At 41.4% G+C, this 21,875-nt stretch overlaps 1 protein-coding gene across 20 annotated transcripts in view; it reads left to right on the plus strand.

Moving 5' to 3' along the window:
* MEIS2 (Meis homeobox 2) overlaps positions 1-21,875 on the plus strand; it is a 202,042-nt gene that overhangs the window by 58,584 nt on the left and 121,583 nt on the right. For all 20 annotated transcript variants that reach the window (XM_005603161.4, XM_070272288.1, XM_070272299.1 and 17 more), the window contains exon 8: positions 4,136-4,281. In XM_005603161.4, the coding sequence (XP_005603218.2) occupies positions 4,136-4,281 (146 nt within the window). The remainder of the gene's footprint in view (positions 1-4,135; positions 4,282-21,875) is intronic.

Genomic DNA, 21,875 nt, shown 5'->3' on the forward strand with positions numbered 1-21,875 from the left:
TGGCCTGAGGACCTGTGGTGGTTTCTTTTTTTCTCTCTTTTTGTTTTTTTTGAGAAAGATTAGCCCTGAGCTAACATCTGCTGCCAATTCTCCTCGTTTTGCTGAGGAAGACTGGCCCTGAGCTAACATCTGTGCCCATCTTCCTCTATTTTATATGTGGGGCGCTGCCACAGCATGGCTTGATAAGCAGTGCGTAGGTCCACACCTCGGATCCAAACCTGCAAACCCTGGGCCACTGAAGCAGAGCACTCAAACTTGGAACTGCTATGCCACTGGCCAGCCCTGAGGACCTGTAGTTTGAACAATCTCCCCTGATGATTTAATCCACTTCAAAATTATCTATCCACAGGCCGCCTTTCCATGGTCGCACACAGGACATCCCAGTAATGCACAGCTATCTTGAGTATCTTTGACCCAAACTTAGACCATGCCCTTCATCAAGGGATTAGCAACCTTTTAAAAGAAGCGTGCCCAGGAGTTCTTTATTTAGTTTTTCATCATCAGAGGTGGCAATGCTAGTGGAATGGGCTTTGGTTCAGCCCCTGAGGAAGGCCCTAATGGGCACTGAGTTTTTCAAAGAAACACCATTTCTGGCATGTTTAGAAGTGACTATGTGCACATCTGTAACCCACCCAAACCCACTCAGCCTCTTAGCTACCATCATGAGTGTAGTTGCCCCTGGTTTGGGATTATCAGAAACAGGGGAGGGCCCATGAATAAGCTCATTGATAAAAGTTCAGTCATTCACTCACCCAACAGACAATCACTGGCTATCTGCTCTCGGTCAGACGTCAGAGTATGCTCTCAGGATAAAAAGATAAACAAGAAACAGTTCCTGCCCTCAAGGATTCCACCCTTTTGAATCCTAACCTCAGGCACTGAGATGTATGCTGTTATCTCCTAGACTTCCTTTGGTACCTGCATCTGTGCTGGTATATACACCCTTTGTGCCACAGAAACTCATTTGGCACAGCTGCTGACAATTACCAACTATCTTACATGCACGCACACAGCCTTAAAGCAAGAACATAATATCCACTTTAAGAGCTGCTAACTCTAGCATCATCTGCACAATTGCATTTTGGGTTGTAGAACGCACAGTTGCCTTTTAAAATTTTTCTTTATGCTCTTGTTGTCCTCTATGCTGGAGCTGGTTCACAATCCATTGGAAGAAAAAAACAATGGTATTTATTATTAAGGAACATTCCTCACTTTATAGGGGTTTATACACTAATATTAATTTAAAAATCTAATGTCTAGCATTTTGTTATTATAAAAATAGGCACATTTTTCTTTACAAGTATTTGTTACACTGGCTCCAAATTCAAATATTTTACAACATTTATATAAAATGGACTGCTTTATATTAAAATTCATGTAATGTTCCTGTCGTCTCCAGTTTAAGTCAGCTATCAAAGGATGCTCAATCGAGCTATATTTTTTTCTTGAGCTAGATATAGTGAATCATATAGTTTGAAGGTGTTACATGCCCTCTTTGCTTTTAAGCAAGAGAAAATGCACTGTGGAAATGTTGTCTCTCATTTTTAAGGTCATTGATTGGGTTAAAAAGGCAAATGCCTTTTTTGTTGAACTTCCTTCAGTGAAGCCATTAACCTTTTAAAATAAGTATATTCAAAAATCTATCAAAAAAAGCTAAATGAGATTTTAACAAAATCCTGACAATTTCAGCTTAAACATATACACAGAAACCATATGTGCTTAGGAAGAAATATATACACACAGGCATTGTTTACAGTGCGTGTTTTTATATTTGGAAGACATTGAAGGAAGAGCCATTCCGTACATACATTATCTGAAATGTACATCTAGATAGCCCACAAAGATTTTACATCGGGAGACAAAGATATCTTTATCCATGGTAGGTAGACAGACAGACTGACTGACTTCAAACTTGCACTTGCAGTGTGGGTTTTTTTTTCCCTCTTCTCCGGGTACTGCTTTTCAAAATCGCCTCGGGCTATAGAACAGCACCTCAGATCCCCAAGGCCCACTGCCTGGCTCCTAATAGCCACTCTCCATCTGTGTCACATGAACAGCTGATGAGATCGCTCCAGTGTCTGTATTTTGGAGAGCACATCCACCCAGGTTAAAATGCTGGGGTTGCCAAGGAGCAGTCAGAAGCCATTAGTGTGGGTGAGAATTTGCCTTGCAGCAGTTGCTTGGCATGGTGGAAAGCGTGTACGCGTGTCTCTGCTCGAGCTTGAGGCGGGGTGTGTGTGCGTGTGTGTCTCCTTGTGTGAACGACCCCCTAGTGTACATGGGTGTGCAGGGAAGGTGGACAGATCAAGACCAGACTCCATACATCCAGGATTCAAAAGTCAGACGCCTTTTGTTTCCCTGTACTCTGATTAGTTCTTTGACTATTTGGGGTCCCTTTGACTCACTCTTTTTTTTTTTTTTTATCATAACAGACGGCAAAGAAAAAGAGAACAGCAACTTCGGGGTCATGCTCTAGTGTTTGGGCAGATGGAAGGGAGCTGCTTTGCCTTGGGGCAGGGTGGTTGTAATGAAGTGGCCTGTCAGTCTGTAAATAGTGAGGGTCATCTCTTCCATGTGATGGAGGGTATCGCATTGCAGTGAAAATGGAAATGTCAATAAAATTAATCTGCCAGCTCTTTGCTGTGGCTTTTCTGCTTCTCTGGTCAAAGAAGGTTGAGGGTTTTTTCGGTGAGAAAGGAAAAGAACAGGTACAGGGAAGCCCACAGAGGAGACCCAGAAGTTAGAAGGCGAGGGGCCCAGTGGGCAGGATGTCACGGTCCAGCCCAATCCAAGAGGAGGGAGCCGGTCTGGGAAGGGGCCGCTGGATCTATAGCATGCCCGGGGAAGCTGCAGAGCGTCTAGCTCAGGCTACATTGAGCACAGAGTTTATTGTTTTAGGCTTTCTTGGACAAGGTTTTTACTTAGCATGGGATTTATGGCATTTACTGCTAATGAATGTCTATTCTTAAATTACAAAAACCCCATCTCAGCGCAATTCCCAGATGTCCTTCCAGGACCCCGGCTTCTTAAACACCAGCAGGGAGCATAAACTCTCCGCTTCTCTGTTTTCCTCTTTCGTGTGGCTCCAGGCTAATGATGTGCAAGGAAAACACAGCCATCTATAAAGCCCCAGTGCTGTCCCCGTATTCTTCATTTATTTTGCATTTGATTATGCCACAAGTCGGATCTTGTTTCTTTCCTTTTTTTAAAGTTATTAGTTCAAATATTAATATCGGGATATGGCATACATTGCTGCTCTTGATTGATGCCTTCCCAAAAACAGGAAGACGTGCTCGTATGAATTTTAAGAAAGTAGGGGTCCTGCAATGCCTTGCCAGAAGAGTTTTTCAGATACATAATTTAGATGCCCTCCAGGCAGGCTTTCAAGGCATTTTTGCCGGAGGGCAAGAAAAAATAACTATGACTGTTAAAAGTAAATGATTTTTGCTAATGCACAATTAATGCCAGAGAAAAGCACAGAAGAGAAAGATGTTGATAGAAACTTCTGATGAAGTGAGCACCCTACCTTGATGTGTATCTTTTTTTTTTTTTTAATGATCATGATCAGTGGTGCAGAGAGCAAAAAGTTTTCATGTCATGCAAATACTGAGTGCAGGGTCATCTGAGAAGTGTGTGACTGTGCGTGCTTAGGAGGTGACAGTGGTAGGAGGGGCTGAGCAGGCAGTGTGTTATGTGCAATGAACAGTGACACAGTTACTGTCACCTATGCAGGCAGCCTAGAATATATAGACTACAGAACATTTAACTTGATTACCCTACAGTATGTGTTCAGTATGGGCACGCGGATGCATTTGCACCGAATGGGTTTTCTGATGGCGGTTTTCCCACATTGGATTCCATAATTGACAAAGAGCTACTGCACTGTGTCAAGCACACAATTATAATTGAATTAATGATATGGGCGAGTGTGAGACACACAAAATTAACATTTGAAGAGGCCTGGTTTAATTTTGTCTTTTACATATTTGTGTCTCCAATTATACTTTAATGAAAGAGAATATACCCGCTTAATGGATTTCTTTCAACAAGCTTAGCTGAGCTCATCATTAGCTGCACGTTGTTGTTGGCACCCTTTCTGTATTTCCTCTAATGTGTTTTCATTTCTTTCTACTAGGGGATGGTTTAGACAACAGTGTAGCTTCACCTGGCACAGGTGACGATGATGATCCAGACAAGGACAAAAAACGCCAGAAGAAAAGAGGCATTTTCCCCAAAGTAGCAACAAATATCATGAGAGCCTGGCTCTTCCAGCATCTCACAGTAAGTCAAGATGAAAGAGAAAAAAAAAGTTTTGTTGCTTTGCCTTCTCTTAGCAAGTTCTGTGGGCTCGTACAGATTTTTTTAAAAAAGGTCTGTTTTCCCTTTCTTGAAATCTGGGGACGAACAGAGCAGTTAAGTTTTTATCAACTATCACCATCCAAAGAGCACCCTGTAGAAAGGAGGAGGTTTTTGTTTCAACAGGCCGTGAAGGAAGCTTATTCAAAATCGTCTAGGGCCCTAAACAGTAAATATGAGTAAATTTGTTATTTATGCCGAAAGGTATGAGAGCAACTTCAGATAATGCAACTCAAGCAAGGGAAATGGCCATAAGGAGCTCAGGAATCCATAGACATTGCTGATGACTCTCTTACGAAAGCCGTCTCCTCTAGGAGGCAACAGAGGCACCTTGCCACGTACCTGTCCAAGCTCATGGTGTCAGGTGCGACTCTAATCGCCGAAGCAGCTTGCGAAGATGTCATGTGTTTATATGACAAACGCAGAAGAGTTATAGGTGTTGTAATGCCTTTGTTCATAAGGTGGAGATTAAAGGTTCTTCTTTAGCTGTTCAAGTCCATTATCTTATAAGCTAACCCTGTCCACTTCTGGAAAAGGATCAACTCTGCGCAACATTTTTGAAGTAACCATTTATCTTTATCGTCCTGTTTGCAGTCGCTTTTATGTGTTGGTGTGTACTGTTGGCTCTAAGACTCTGATGACAAAAAAAAAAAAATCACAATATATTTTTACAGAGGAACTAGACAAATAGGCTTCTATTTTACTGGTCGTTTGGAAATTCCGGGAAAATGCTAAAGATTTCAGAGGGTGTTTCTTGCTATAATATTGTTTTCAGGCCATTCTGTTTAGGCTAAATGCTTAAAAATAGAGTAGCGCATTGAAAGCTGAAGGTCTTCTTTGATTATCCCACTTGTGTGTTGCCATGCTGAATGACATTAGTTACAGTGTCATGGGTCCAGGACAAGGTTCCACTTTTATTTATGGTGGTGGCTGCTGATCTGCTCTTCCAGCAGAGCTACAAAGGGCAAGGGGCGGAGCCAGGGTGGGGAGGGCCGAGAGATAGATTCACATTCCTAAATCGGCCATTTTGATGTAAGGACATTAGTAGCAAACGAAGGTGTATCGATCCGGCCTGTGGTGTCAGGATTAGCTGGGAGAACCAACGAGGCTGCCGTGGCAGTGGTTGTTCTTGCCTTGCAGCTATGGCCATTTCAAAGGTCAGGGCCCTGCACTGACTCGGCTCAGAGGAATTAGACAGAACATGCGGTCTCTGGGCTGATTACTTAACCAAAGACAAAATAATGAGTCCTAAGCAAATACTGACTAATTGAAAGGGCTGTAAATCCATTACATATTGGTCAGGGATAATCAGGAGTATTTAATCACTTTTATCTATTCAGGAGCACTGAAGCTGCAACAGCAAAGCCCTGAACCTTGCCATGTGGTTATTATTCTCATCATTATCAAAATTACTTCACAGCTGTTCTTTGCTACATCACCTCAGCTGGAGATTTACTAACCTGTAAAATGTTTTTAATTTGGAAGTCGAGTGAGTGTGAGGGGAGGAGTTTCTCATTTTTAACTGAAGTTTTGGTTAGAGTAGCAAGGAAGACAGGCCAGGGGCGAAGGGATGGCCGGAAGCCGCTCCCCGTCCCCAGCTCACCTGTTGGGCCTTTCTGAGTGGAAAATAAAGACTTCAACTATTGCTTTTCAAGCAAATGTCTCCAAGTATTTTCAACCCCTCCGTAATCAAAACCAGCATCACAGAACAGCAGAATCTTGGAGAATTCGGCTGCTCTATTTACAAATAAGGAAACTGAGACCCAGAAAGGGAGGTGATTAGTTCAAGGTCCAGCTGGGCCCAGGGCCCAGGCCTTCCTTGTCCTCAACTCTCTGCTTTTTCCACCACATTGTGATGACTTTGCTAAAATCATGGTCTCCTTCAGCAGTTGCATATAAATCTTACAACCTCTGCCATCAATATGCTCAGCGACAAAGAGGGGAAAAAATGGAGAAGCCAAGTGTGATTTTCTTTGCTTATTTTTAAAGCTTCCTGCTCCCTCAAATTTTCCAAATTGAGAAGACTTTCTTTGCACCTCTCTCTTCAAGCCAACTCTCTCCTTCCCCGTCCATATTCTGTGCCTTGAATCTCCTGTGGAAGTGTCCAGAGTCCTTCCTGGGCCTCCTGCCTCATCTTGTTGACGCCTTATCTCCCACCTCGCTGTCCTGGACCGAAGCCCCGTGCACCATGGCCACTGGCGAAGAATCATGGGTGGCCTGTGATTCCTTGGCGCTTGTTGTGGCTCTCCTGTGTAAGGTGCAACAAACCAACAGCGAGAACTTATCCCCACCCAGAGTGCTTTCCTCTAGTTCAATGTACAGGAGGCTTTGTGTACAATTCTCCAGGCAACTGAAATTTTTAATTAATGCCTGTCCTTGGGGTGGGGAGAGAAGACTCAAAAAGCCTGAGCCAGGAGTCGGGAAACCAGCATTTCAAGTCCAATTTTCCTCTGTACTGGCTGAATCTCCATGAAGTCCGTTAAGTTCTTTGGACGTTCCATTTCCCCATTTTTCAAACGAGGGGTGCACGTTGCAGGATCTACACGTTGCAGGCTCCCGTGCTGCGCTCCTATGTTTTGGTTCTACTCAGGAACATTTAGTCAGAGCACGCTCCCTCCGAGCCCCTGGTCATCCTTTCCTCTCTGTCCCCCTTTCTTTTGACTTTCCACTAAGGCCTTTATTTTTCTCCTGCCCATGACCTTCTTTCACAACATGCCCCTTTCATTACTTTCTCCCACTGGCTTTGTCTCCCAAGCTTTCTCTCTGCTCCCCTCCTCTGCCTTCTCCGCATCTCCCTTGTATCATAAGGAAATTCTCCTCGGCTTTCTCTTTGAAAATGTTTTCCCTCTCCATCCAGACTTCATCCCAACCGCAGAGAAGAGGTTCAGTAACTTTGATGAGGATGGTCCTGTAAAACTTTTACTTTCCAATCTTTAATGAGCTGAAAGATTTACTCGGCTATAATTCTGAGCTCAGAAACCGAGAATAGAGACCCCTAACTAGCGACATGTTAATTTAGACTTCTTTTCTTACATGCACTAACAGGCATGAGGAAGTCCTTGGAAATAGAGATGCCCCACTATATTTTTCTGTCATTTAATTAATTTCAACTTTCAAAGTGAAATGTTGGCTCTAGCTCACCGAAAATAGATGTAGTCTAAATTATTATTTCATGTAAATTTCTTTACAAGTGCATGATTCAGTGTGCATTCCTCCATTATTAGTCTCTTTAACATTATTTCAAACTGGTCTGTTCCCTTTTGTGCAGTATGACCTGTTCTTGTATTACAATAATCCCCGATGTACCCTTTTTTCTTTCTTTTTTAAAAAAAGAAGCTAATTGAATTATCTCATTATTTTAATTTGTTAAGCAAATGTATTTTGCATCTCAGGATGTGTTCTTAAAGAAGGGGACTGCTATGGCTTTGCCCCCTGAATGGGCCATTGGCCCATTTTGACATTCATGCATTCATTAACTAACAGAACATAAAAGAACTCTGGTTGTATTTTTTTTTTTCCAAACACCCAACCAGCATGGAGCAACTTCTTCCAATAAGCCACAGGGGTCTCTCTACATATGTTCTCAACTGCAAGCTATTGTCACCTATTCTGAATACCGCAAAAGGCCCAGAGAAAAAAGAACCCCACCTCAACAAAGGCCAACTGTAGCAATTGTTAAGTCTTAGTCTCAATATGACAAAAATCATTAACCTTCAGTTTTCTTGGAAGAACAAGTTCCCCTACAACTGTAACAGTTAAAACACTCTCTCAAGTTCCTGTGCACCACCAACTTTAGGGGAAAGGGTGATAAACTTGCTGCTAATTGATTATATTGAGGAAAATATTTAAACTAAACCCAAAGTGGCATTTAAAAAAACAAACTATTTGATAAATTGAGGAATTTCCATATTCACAGTTAAGCACTTCGGATTTGCTTAACCTGAGGCTAAATAATTAGTTTTTAGTTTCTGACTACCAATTTCCAAAATGTCCTTTAAAAACGAACAATAATTTTAAAGGAATAAATCCACATCTATCTTTTTAGAAATTCAACTACGGCAAATGTTGTACTTACTATACCCTCTCTGCTATTGATTGACGGGTCTGCCTGGCTTCTCAGGCTGAGAAATCTAGTGAAGATCGAAGAAAGAATCTGTTGGAAATGGATGTGCTTTTGCTGGAAAGTACCCAGTAGCAAAAAAACTTAGGGAAATCCTAGGGAAGTATATTCCTTTCACTAACACATGGAGATTATGATATCATAAAAGTAAGCCTGTCATTTCAACTGTTTTTATTTGACTTCAAAGATAGTTGAAGAAAGAAACAGCAAGAAATAATGCCCTGGCTAACGGTTTATTCATAACCGTGAAAAACTCCTCCACACCAAGAAGCCCTTAGTGTGCTCAATTAGGCTCTCAGGCACCTCCGCATGCCACCTTCAAGAGCTCCCCTAGTCGAGCTGCAAAGAATATATTTGATCATGGAATGAAAACAGGAAGTGCTCACACACAAAGACGCCACTTGCTCGGACCAGTTTCAGACTGAAGGTCTTCTTATTTGAAAACATAGGGATAAAGCTCACACTTAGGGGATGTGGGACTTCTTTCAAAGATATGTGTACAGAATCAGGAGCAAATTTACTTTAAAGTGATATAATACCATGCAGCTTTCTTGAAATTGCAGGTTCTACAAACTCTGCCCTTTTTTCATGGCAAAATGCTCTGTCCCCTCTCCACCTCTCTGGTGGTGCGGGAGAGGGATGAGAGCCGCCTCTCAGGGGTCTACTCGTTTCACTCCTTGCCTGTTAGGGTTTGTTCTCTGGGATTTTGTAAAGGTTTCTGCTTGATAATAAAAATGTAGTTTAAAGTAAATTATTCTACAGAGACAGTGTACCCAAATTATGAGTAAATACAGCTCTGTGTTACATTAGAGAAACACGTCTTCTCCAGTGAGTTCATCAAGACCATGTGACAGTCTACTTAGTCATCTCGAACTTTTTATTGTAATGTATGTGTGTACACACACACACACACACACGAGGCAGAGGGTGGGTGGGAGAGACTGACTTAGACTATTTTGCCTTTTAACTGGTTCTCTTTATCTTGTGTAGATTGTGTAGATCCAGATGGCTTCTTTTCTTAAGTGAGGTGATAAAGTGTTAGAGTTAAGAGCACAGGGCCTGCAGTCTGGAACACAGTAGATTTCTGATCTTGAGCAGTTACCCTCTCTAAGCCTCATTTTCCACATCTGTAGAATGGAGATAATTCTAGATAGGGATTAAATGAGATAATGTAAAGCATCCAACCCCATGCCTGGCTCTTTTATAATAAGTACATAGTAGAAAGTTGCTATAATTCTTCTCTTAATCTTTGAATGGCTACCAGGAGGCTTTGACCAATAGAACTAGGCAACCAAAGTTACCATTTACTTTCCCGGGACTGTGTGAGATGGAGAGACCAGGTGTTGTCAAACCAATCCCAAATGGCCCTAAGCAGGAGAGAACATAGTCTAAGCTCTGCCTTCTAGAGCCATATAAACATTTGATGGCAGCTCAGTGATGTGCGGTGAGAGAGTCAGAGAGTCCTGGTGCCAGTGGAAAGCCAGAGCATCCTGGTGGGCCTTCTGGGATGGGGTGGGAGGTGAAGAAGAAACTGAATATGGAATAGTCCAGAATGCCTTAGCAGGGGCCTAATTTTGGCAGAGAATGCTCCTTTTCACCGTAAGGGGTCCAGTATGTGAACAGAATCTGGAGTCTCCAGCTTCCTCAGAGTGTTAAGGTCTAGGCTCTCTGAGAGAGAGTGCAGTATGGGTTTTTAAAAAGAGGTCACTAAATATGAAATTAGAGGGGTTCTATGATCTTGGGCAAGCTGTTCAACATCTGAACCTACTTCCTTACCTAAAAAGTGAAAATAGTGAATTGTGCCCTACTTAGCTGGCTGGGTTGCTGGATGTGGCTCATATGATGTAGTCAACTTGTGATCTGTATTGTGCTGTACAAGTGTTGAGTATTTTGGTCTTTTGGTTATGTACTTGAGTGTCCAGCTGCTTGAGACCTCCAGTACTTTACGAAATCATCACCAAGTGTGCAAGAGCTCATGCGGCCCACCTTGTTCATCTCTACCCCAATTTCTCTACTTGTCCGCTTCCACAAGGGTATACTTGGGGATACTTCCTATCATTAGACATCTTTTTAAGGCCCTGGAATGGTTGATCAAACCAGTATTTCGCAGATATTAGTTATTTCTACTTAGAAATTAGTGCCTCCATGATTCTGAGATTGGTCGACTTAATACTAATCACTATAGGCCAAATTAATACCAAATATAGTGTTGGCCTTACTCATACGGTGAGAGATGGCCTTTCTCAGATTCAGAGATACAGATGTGCACTGAATACAAGTGGGGCTCATGGGCTGAGAAATACATATGTGGAAATGCATATGCGGAACACACAGCTGAAACACACCAGCCGAGAGAGCTTCCTGCAAACGTGCAGCGTAGGGAGGCAGCCCCTAACCTCAGCCTTTGCATTGTTTTTCTGCTTGCCAAGAGAAAACATCTGTGAATTATTTGAATGGAACCTTACACTGGAGATCGTCTGAATTGGTGTCATCTCTGTTTAATTTCAGGAAATGATGTCACAATGCATTAAATAACAATGCTGGGTGATTTATTTTCCCGTGGACATGCTGTCCTAAGCATTCCTCTTCTCTTGCAATGTTTCCAATTAACTGTAAGCTTGAGTGTTCTTCCTATTTCATAATGATTTTGAGGGGTGGGGGCGGGAGATCGGGGTGGGAAGAATGATAATTTCAGAGGTTGCTGAGGTTCAGAGCTAATGGCACATCTGTCATGTCCTTATTGGGACAGGAGAGGACTTAAGGTCGGGGCTGTGATCACCAGTGGCAACGTAGAACAGTGTCGGTTGGTTTTAAAAAATGTCTAAAAAAGAAAGCCTGAACATTCTGATCCTGTCTGTCCCAGAGCCACTAGATGATTTTAATAGCGACCTGTATACTGTAGCTTCTGCCTTTTTCAAAGTTTCTATGCACTCCCTTCTTCAATAAAGAATAGAGGACATAAGTCAATTCTGTGTGCCATCTGTCGTCGTTTTTACAATTTCTCAAATTAAAGAGACAGGCCAAAAATTTAATGTTGTGTTGAATCCTAGGAACTCCTCTAGAAGAAATAAAATTGCAAGTAAATTTACTTTGTCTCTCTTGAGGGAAAAAAAACCTTGCATGCTGCTGTGTCATAACCTCTTACTTGTAGTCTCAATTTGGTGTTTAGAATTAGATTATGAGGGGTTCTGCGTGTGAAAGACTGATGTGTTTGGGATTCAGCAGGCTTTGTCCACAAGCCGAATGACTTAGAGGTAAAGTGCCCAGTCCAGTGGCTGTGGCAATGGCCTTTGATGGGGGTGATGAGATGTGTGGTGTCCTCAGTACCAAAACTTCTGGTCAAGACATTTCAAAAGTACATCAGACAATCCCATTGAAAAAGAAGTTCAGCTGAGATAGACTAAGAAAATTAAGTCCCAGATTATGAGCCACTAGCTGACAGACACATTTTAAAAATAAGCAACTGAGTGAGAAGATTGAAGAATGAAATGCTTATTAAATTACCATCAAAAAAGAAACTAAAATAATTATTAGCTCAAAGTTTAGCACCTGGATTCATAAAATATCTCTCTAAGTATAACTGTTTAAAAATACATTAAGGCATTGAAGGAGATGGAGAATTGAGGACCCTCGAATAAAGGCAAATAGAAGACATGTGCATATCTGAATAATCAGTTATTTAAAAACTCCAAGAATAGAGTGCCATTAAATGCTGTTTAGTGAAAGCCCTGAATATTCATTCAGATCATCGAGAAAATTTCCATTCCTTCATTCCACATGACCACTGTTTGCAAGTGTACTCTGTTGAGAGGTGGAGTTATTGGGAATTAAAGGCCAAATTGACTGTGTTATGAGGACACTCACTGTCCCTCAGCTTGGCTGCAGGATAGGGTCATCAAGCGACCTTTCCGTTCAGGATTCATTTTGACTTTAGAGACTGTTGCTGCACAGATTTCAGAGGACTCCTGGAAATGCCCTGTCTTCTCTGTGCTGTAGTCTGTTTTTGCAATTTGGAGCAGATTATGAAGAGTAAAGATGATATCCAGCCCCACTGCTCCTGGTAAGAAACAGTAACTTGGGTAGGAAGCTTGAGGTTGGTTGAATGGAATCTGCCTTCTTACATTGATGTGCTGGGTACCACTTTCTGAATTGATTGGCAGCCGTTGTTTACAATATGCAAAGTAATCACTGGCACCCTTTAAAGGTGTATTATCCTCTTAAAACATAATAGTAATGCCATTTTCATGCTTTTACATTTGCTATTCATATTTTGAACTGCCAAGTCCTAAATCTGCCAGAACTAATTTAAGTTGTTTTTATCTATTGGTGGATAAGTTGTCAAGTCACAATATCATGGCAGATAATTTTTCTTAAACTATAGTTTTACTTCTTGGTTATAATAGATAACATGACTATTGTTGAATCTGATTTGATTGTCCACAAAAATAAAAATTACAACTCAAGAGATTATTATTGTGGGATTCTGGGATGACAAGAAATGAAGAGGATGCTATTATCTAGTTATTCTGAGCATTATAGAAAATTAACATGAGCCACTAATCAGCACTCTTCCAATCAACCTGCCCCCTCCTCCCCCAGGTTTACTGATATCTGATTTGCCTAACATGGCCAGATAATGAAGAGCCACCCTTGTTAATCCCAGCATCAAATCTTGTTGCTGTTCTTAATTTTAATCCCTCAGCCAATGCATTGTAATATAACTATCTAGACATATTTACTTCTTGCATCATTCCCCTACATTCGCAAATATTCTAGAATTAATTTTGACTGGGAAATATGTGGCAATTTAATAACTAATAATTTAGAAAGAGACATTCTCATGCTTATGACCCTGGTCATACTGCAGTTGTAAAATAGCCATTTCTTACCCTGGACACATGGTGCGACTCTGTCGTAAGCCGACAACAAATAACCCAAGTGTACGGGGGCAGGGGGGGGGGGGGGCTACACTAGTCTTTCAAAAAGGAAAAGGCTTTTATCAATAGAAGAGATGAATGCTAGATTATTCCCCATAGGGTTGGTGACATGTTGGAACTCTATAAAAGCAGCCTTATTTTTTTCCCCATGGTGAAAAGTTACAGGTTCCATTTCAATGTTTCAAGATATCTGCAGGCAGCTCATGAGTCGTTACACTTGTTTTAAACCCTGCCTCACAGTGAATTTAAAAAAAAAAAGTGGTAAGAGGGCATGGGCAATATGAGATCATTATCAGTCAATTATAGGCTCAGTTCAGTTTTTGCGTTAGTTTCTAGGAAACCATAAGTTTAGACCTGTGTGGCAAAAATCCCACTGATTACTTGATGGGCCTTTGATGAAGACCTCTCTTATTGCTTAATCCTGAAGCTTTTATGTATGCTTAAGTGATAATCAAATATGACCATGTGGAAAGGCATCAGATTTTAATATGACCTTTATTACCAGCCTGGGAATCTTTTCGAAACAGTTTGAAATATTTTATTTTTGCAGAGCAAGTTTTAAAAAAAGTGTGATTTAGTTCCCTTTGGTTCTTACATGCTTGTGATCTCAGTTAAATAGAAAAGGGGTGCTTAAATTCTCCTGAATTTCTGGTTGGGCCTGTTTGGAGCAGACAATGGAAATGTTTGTAATTTATAAGCAGAATTAGTGCTTTTCTTACCTTTAGATAGTTAGGACAGTCTGTTAATTTTTATGCTTTAAAAAAATTAAAACATTTCAGGGCAGGGAGAAAGAACATCCTGCTGTTTATATGACTATATATATAAAACTATATATATATAGTAGTACAGCAGAATTAGGACCAATTTGAAGTTACTTGCCTAGGATCCTAGTCTCAACTCAACCTTTTGCTCTCTGAATTATCTTGGGCGAGTCATTTAATTTTCTGAGTGCTGGTTTTCTCACATTGTTGTTTTGAGGGTTAGCTGCGATTAGAAGCTGCCCTTTGAAAAGGGCAGAATACTATGCCAGCATAAAACTATAGTCATGAATGTTTTTGTATAATCCACTGAAATGATTAATTTATTCTGTCTTAGCTCCATGAAACCTGAACTTGGATATGGGTGAAACACTCTTCTAAGAAAAATGTTGTACTTGTTACTTTAAGCTAAGTCCGTTTGGGATGAGGATCAAATCCTACAGTTGGTATGATATGTACCAAGAAAAGGGCAAAAGAGCTTATGGACCATTCATACTGCAGCTCAGTTTTAGTGGGTCGTGAGTCGAAGGAATTTTTGAAATTTCATCAATTCAAACTTAAGAGAAAGGACTGGATAATAGCAAACTAACCTCACCATAAACTTATTCCCACTTGTATTATTATAGCTAGGGAACAAACTCCTTGGGGATTTGGACATCTTTGTTCTTTGTCCATAAACTCTTCATCCTGAGAATTAACCGGTTCACCAGCCTCCACTTTTCATCCTGGCCGAGCTGGTGGAGAAAGGCAGTTTTACATCTCTAAAATAGCAGGCTCCCAGGCCCACGCTAAAAAAGGTGGAATCCTATGAGAGGTACAGAATTATCTCATTGCAGCAAGAGACTAGTGGGATTAGATTTTTTTTCCTGAAGACAGTTTCAATCTGGATGCTAAATTAGGCTCCCTTTGATTCTACATTCAGAGAGTTGTGGATGCTACAGCTTTTAAAACAGATTCCTCTTTGGCTGAAGCAAGAATCTGTATGGGAGAATAGTGAGGAAAGCTTGGGAAGATATGTTGAGGTGCTAGGTTTAGACACATAAGCCAGATATCTGAATGGAGGGAAACTCTGTGGACATTAGAAATGATGAGAGTATAGTCTGAGAGTTGGGGATGATCTTTGTAGGAGTAATGTTTGAAACCATGGCACTGGATTAAGCTAAGTAAGGCAGAGAGCACAGAGAGACGGGCTTAGGGGATAGAATCTTTTTAGAAACTGCAGTTCAAGGGAGGAAGAGACAAAGTCATGAGCCGAGATAAAGAAATCAGACTAGTAGGAACATAATCAGGTCATGTGAAGAAAGAAGGAATTTCAAAGTAGAGGAAGTAGATTCTGTAGAAAGATCAAGGACAATGATGGCTAAAATAAGCCTTTGGATTTGGCACTTAGGAGTCATGGTCTACCTTTGAATTCTACCGACTGAGGAGTGAGCAGGCAAAGTTGGAAGGGAAGAAAGGAAGAAGAGAGGACAGTGCTGGGAGTGGCAGAGTTTATCAGCAGAGATGATCAGGTGAATCAGATGTTGCAGCAGCAGTGAGAAGGGATCCAGGGGAGAGAAATTGAGGTGTAGGTGTGTGGGGTGGAGAGAACGCCAATGGATAATGTAAGGTTCAAGAAGAGGAAGCCCCTGAAGATGAGGGTCAAAGCACAGGTGGAAAGGTGGGTAGGAGACAGACACATTTTGTAAAGAGTAGGAAGAAGGCTGAGGGAATTCAGAAAAGAGCTTCTCCAACTGGATGAGTAGGAACTGTGGAGGGTGTGATCCACAGCGAATTAGGAAAGAACAACAGTGTGGCCTTGAGTCAAAGAGGACCAGGCTGGACTAAACCCTTTCCTCATCACTTCACCCTTTCTCAGGCAGAGCTCAGGAACCCAGGAGCAAGAGGGGCAAAGGCAGACAATAGGAAAAACCTAAGCCTGGGGTTGACAACATGGGTGAGAAGAAGGGTTGTAGTGAGAGAATCCTTGAAATGGCTGACTAGTAAGTCAAAATTCCAATGAGATATTCTTTCCTTGGATCATGACTGAAAAAAATGACTTCATAGTTCATCTGAATAGTGAAACAATGAGGAAAGGTCAAGATATTTTTGGAAAAGAAAAACGAGAGAAGTCATGCACTAAGTGTTATTAAGATAGATTATAAAGCTTTAAGGTGTGGTCCTGGCTAACACAATAGGCAGAATGATCATTTGAACAAAATAAGAATACACAAATCAATCCAAAGATATAATAAATTTGTTAATTTTAAAGGCATCACTTCAAATCAATTAAGGAAAAACAAGAATAATTCAATAGGTGGGTTTTGGTTAATTGTTTGACTATTTTTGAAAAAACAATCAGTAATCTCCATCAAAATAAGTTGCACATTTAAGATTTCTTTGAAGTAAATGTTACTATTTCTCTCTCCTTTATTTAGTGAAATCCTTTCAGAGCATAAAAACAAAGGAATTATAAAGAAAAATGGTGATAGATTCAATTAAACAAAAATAAAATGTAAGAGCTTTTGAATGTCAAGAAAACACTATAAAATAAAGGCAAACATTAAACTGGCAAAAATATGTGCAACATCATATAACAGGCAGAGGATTAGTGTCCTTAATAAATAAAGTGTACAAATAAAAAAAAAGTACAAGAGATAAAAAGGCACAGATGAATAGGTCCATTCACAAAAGAAGAAATACAAATGACCAATAGGCATTTGGAAAATATTTAAGGTAATTAATAACCAAACCAATTTAAAACTCAGCAACAAAATATTATTTTTTCCTTCAAATTTAGAAAAACTAAAAAAAAGTAGTGTCTAGCACTGTCCAGGATGGAAGGAAATATTTGCCTTTACAATGACAATAAAAATTGTCTCAGTCTTTCTGGAATTTAAACTGGTAATATGTCTTACTAATCATGTTCTTCTCCTCTGATCCAGTCATTCAGTTTTTAGGAGTTTATCATAAAGAAATAATAAGAAACATACACCAAAATTATGGAAAATTATATATAAAGATATTTATGACAATAAAACTTTGAAAACCACCTATATTTCCAACTAGGAGACTGTCATGGAATATTATGGACTACTATGTAATCGTTAAAAATTATATTCTCAAAAATATTTTGAGGGCCAGCCCGGTGGCACAGCGGTTAAGTTTGCACATTCCGCTTCTCGCCAGCCCGGGGCTGGCCGGTTCCGATCCTGAGTGCGGACATGGCACCGCTTGGCAAAAAGCCATGCTGTGGTAGGTGTCCCACATATAAAGTAGAGGAAGATGGGCATGGATGCTAGCTCAGCGCCAGTCTTCCTCAGCAAAATGAGGAGGATTGGCAGTAGTTAGCTCAGGGCTAATCTTCCTCAAAAAAGAAAAAAAAATATTTTGAGCTATGTAAAAATCTCTCAATACATTACCAGGTGAATTAAAACAGATAAGGCAGTATGTATGATATGATTCCAGTTTGGTTTTTTTATTTTTTAAAGATTGGCACCTGTGCTAACATCTGTTGCCGATCCTTTTTTCTTTTCCTTCTTCTTCTTCTCCCCAAAGCCCCCCAGTACATAGTTGTATATTCTAGTTGTAGGTCCTTCTAGTTCTGCTATGTGGGACGCCACCTCAGCATGGCCTGATAAGTGGTGCTAGATCTGTGCCCAGGATGAGAACTGGCGAAACCCTGGGCCGCCGAAGCGGAGTGTGTGAACTTAACCACTCAGCCATGGGACCGGCCCCTACTTTTTTCTTTATACTTATTTGTATGCTCTAAATTGTCTGTAAACTATGTGCTGTATTTATAATACAAGGCAATAAATTTTATTTTAATAAAGAACCATGCCGGGTGGAGAAGCTAAGTGTGGTCATGCACTGGAAACACAGGGAGCCACTGAAGGGTTGCAAGTCCAGGTGAAGATTTAGAGGGAGAACAAGGAAGCAGGGAAGGAGCATTTTAAGGTCTGTAATCTTGGAAATGCAGCATCTCTGTTTGATGAAATCAAGAGCTAGTGAAGTAGAGATGGATGACATTGGAATTAAGACAGGCAAGATATTAGAAAGGTCTTTGTCACTTACATCGAAACCTTCAAAAGTAGAGGCAATCAGTGGGGTGGAGAGGAACGTTCTAGAGTGTACAGAAGCCATGGAGGAAAGTGGCAGCAGTGGTGGAGAGCAAGGACAGCAAATGCTATGGACTTCATGAGAAAAGTGGGTGGAAAGTCTTAGGTAAGGAGCTGCGAGCAGGGAGTAAGAGAGGAAAGGGAAGAGAGAACACTCGGAACAATCGCCCCTGATTCCAGAGGGACTGGTAAGGGGGAGAAATGAGAGACTTCAGTGGGAGAGTTTCTTAGTCAGTTCAGGCTGCCAAAACGTATCCACAGATTGGGGGCTTAAACAAACCACAGAAATTCATTTTCTCACAGTTCTGGAGGCTGGAAAGTCCAAGATCAGGGTGCTGGCGGCATGTGTGTCTGGTGAGAGGTCTCTCTCTTCCTCTTCTTATAAGGCCACCAACCCTATGAGATTAGGACCCCACCCTTATGACCTCATGTAACCTTATTTTCCTCCTAAAAGGTCTCTGTTCAAATACGATCACTGTGGGATTTAGGGCTCCAACATATGAATTTTGTGGGGACACAATTCAGTCCCTAGCAGAGAATTTTTAGGGAAACAATATTTCAGGACAAATTCAGGTTTCAAAATGTCAAGGATGTGGAAGTTATGTTTGTGGAAGAGATCAGAGTTATTTTTATTTCATGACACAGCAGGTGAGGGCGAGGCAAAGAGGCAAGTTAACCTAGGATGTGGTGAGACAAAACAAAAAGACCAGAAGGCCAAGAGAAATGCCAGTAGGATGGCAGGCCTTTGCTAATAAAGCTCTCTAGGATCCTGTCGGGGACCGAAGTAGAGAAACCCAAAGAAAGAGCCCTAAAATGTTTCCCCAAAGCACCTGGATGGAGGAGGGAAAGCAGAGCGTGGAAACTGTGAAGATGACTACTTGGTTGGCTAAAATAAACCACAAATTGAGCTCTTATTTTGAACATGCTTAAGGTTTGTTTGATCTAGCTGTTTCTCCTTAGAGTTCAGTTTTACATATGCTTCCGCGCCCCAACCAGCTTGTGTATTTTCAGGATTTTTTTCTCTCTCTCTTTCTTCTCCTCCTTCCGTGTTTCAGTCAGGGAGGGGAAGGACGGAGGGAGCTGAGGTCGGCAGACGGGCTCATTCCCTGGTTTGTCAGGCTGTGCGCTTGACCCTTCCTCAGGACCTGTGATTAATACGCGCTTTGTAGAGGAGACTTGGCAAACCCTGCTCTCCACAGGACTCGATTCATAATTCACAGCGAACAGGAGGGGCAGGGGCTCTGCGGTGGCTTGTTTGCTCTCTGCCGCACGAAAAGCAATGCGTTCTGACCTTCACTGCTATCTAATGAGGAAGTAGACTGTCCTAGTGTGTCGTCGAGTCCTCCTAGGGCTCTCTACAACTGTCAATTATGTTCGAGCTCCCCAGATCTGGGGCACACCACACTTTACATTACTATTGTGTATCTTAAAATAAACAGCATTGCAAGCTGTTTATTTTGGTGTTACTATGTATGCAATTTTAAAACAGTGGTTACTTAAACAAACGTCTCTGTTCCCACAGCACTTGAAAGCCAGTGTTTGCTCCTGTGGTTTTGGGTTTTGTCACTTCTGTTTGGATTATATCTGAAATCCACGCTGGGAGCAATTGGAATGAACCTGGCGGCGCCTAAGCCAGGACCTGTTCCTCGGCCCTGCCCTTCACCAGGTGCAGCTGCCTTCCTCGCTCCCCACACTCTCCCGACACAAACCTGAGACTCTGTTTTCTCCTTGGGGCGCTCAGTTTATTCCCATGAGTCATCTAGAGGGTCCTTTCCTTTAAGTTCCTGGATGCCGTACAATTTAATTGAATAAGTAGTATTGTGAAGATTCTATAACAAAATACTACTCCCAAATACTCATTTAAAATGATCATTTGTGTACTGTAGATACAGTGCATGTTCTATTGACACAGCTGGGGCAAGATGAATGAGAAGGGGGGCCATGAGCAAAATGGCTTTAAAGATATTAAAGTTCTGACAATGACTTGCCCTGTGACTTTGAGTCCTTCCGCCTCCACGGCATACAGGGGTGAACTAGGGAGGTGGAGTGTCTTAGTATCGCATACAAGACTTCTGTGCATGTCTTTGGTTTGGCTCACAGGAGGTCACTTCCTAGTGCTGTTTCTTTGGGCAAGTTGTTTAACATCTCTAAGTCTTCATCTGTAAAATGGGTAGGATTGTTTGCGGGGAAGGGAGATTGGGTGAAATGGAGCATGTAAAACAACCTATCTCAGTGCCTTGGGTGAGGTTGGTACCTCAGTGATTAGTCTTTTCTTTCTTTCTGCACCCCTCACCTATGGCACGAATTATATCTGGGGGTGATGTGGGCATAGTCCCATTGGCTTGAGGCTGCAGTTAATGTAATGTGGGACCCTCAGCATCTCACCTGGCCTGCTGGGTGATGTTTGAGATAGTCATTACCCAGAATCTACTTCACCGTTAGAGATGGACCACAGCACTGCACACTTCCTTCTCCATGCCCTGGCCTGTTTTTAAGGAAAGAAGATGCTGATTTGAAGTTCTGTGTTATGTGTGCCTTACTCCCTGCCATTAGTGGAGATATCTAAAAGCAAATTATAATCATCTTTCCATCCTGATGACATAAATTTCTTCTGTTGTACCGGCACATTATAAGGGAACTTTTTAGATAGATTTACTGGTTAATGAATGAATGAATGAAAAGCTTACTTGGATTTGTGGGCATTTCAAGAAGTGTAAATTCTAGTGGCACAATTTATTAGCCAGTTCTGGTGGTCTAGTGGTTAAGATTTGGCACTCTCACTGCCACGGCTGAGGTTGGTCAGAAAATTGTATCACTGGTCTTTTGGTGGTCACACTGTGGCGGCTGCATGTTGCTGTCATGCTGGAAGCTATGCCACTGTTATTTCAAATACCAGCAGAGTCACCCATGGTGGACAGGTTTCAGTGGAGCTTCCAGACTAAAACATATTAGGAAGAAGGACCTAGTCACCCACAAAAAGTTGGCCATGAAAACTCTATGAATAGCGGCAGATCATTGTCTGATATAGCAATGGAAGGTGAGGGGATGTCTCAAAAAAGACCAGGGAGGTTTCCACTCTGCTATAGGGTCGCTAGGAATAGGAATCAACTCCATGGCACTAACAACAAACAGTTTATTGCCTTTTACACTCAAACTAAAAATTAGTCTACAGGGGCTGGCCCCGTGGCCCAGGGGTTGGGTTTGCACTCTCAGCTTTGGTGGTCTAGGGTTCGCCAGTTCAGATCCTGGACACAGAGACCTACTCACCTCTTGTTGGGCCATGCTGTGGTGGTGGCCCACATAGAACAACCAGAATGACCTATAACTAGAGTATACAACCATGTACTGCGGGGCTTTGGGGAGAAAAAAATAGGAAGATTGGCAACAGATGTTAGCTCAGGACCAACCTCTCCTCACCCAAAAAAAAAAAAGTTTACATAATTATAATTTTATTCTCACAACTTAGTTGTATTAATGACAGAGTTTTTCATATATATTGTTTATGCTTTATGCAAAAATCACTACTTTGAAAAATTTAGATTGTAAGCCTGTTAGATTGAAATTGAATAATATAGTAACTCTAAAAGACTAATGAGATGATGTGGAT

The sequence above is a fragment of the Equus caballus genome, chromosome 1 (assembly GCF_041296265.1).
Source record: "Equus caballus isolate H_3958 breed thoroughbred chromosome 1, TB-T2T, whole genome shotgun sequence".
In the NCBI taxonomy this organism is placed as follows: Eukaryota; Metazoa; Chordata; class Mammalia; order Perissodactyla; family Equidae; genus Equus; species Equus caballus.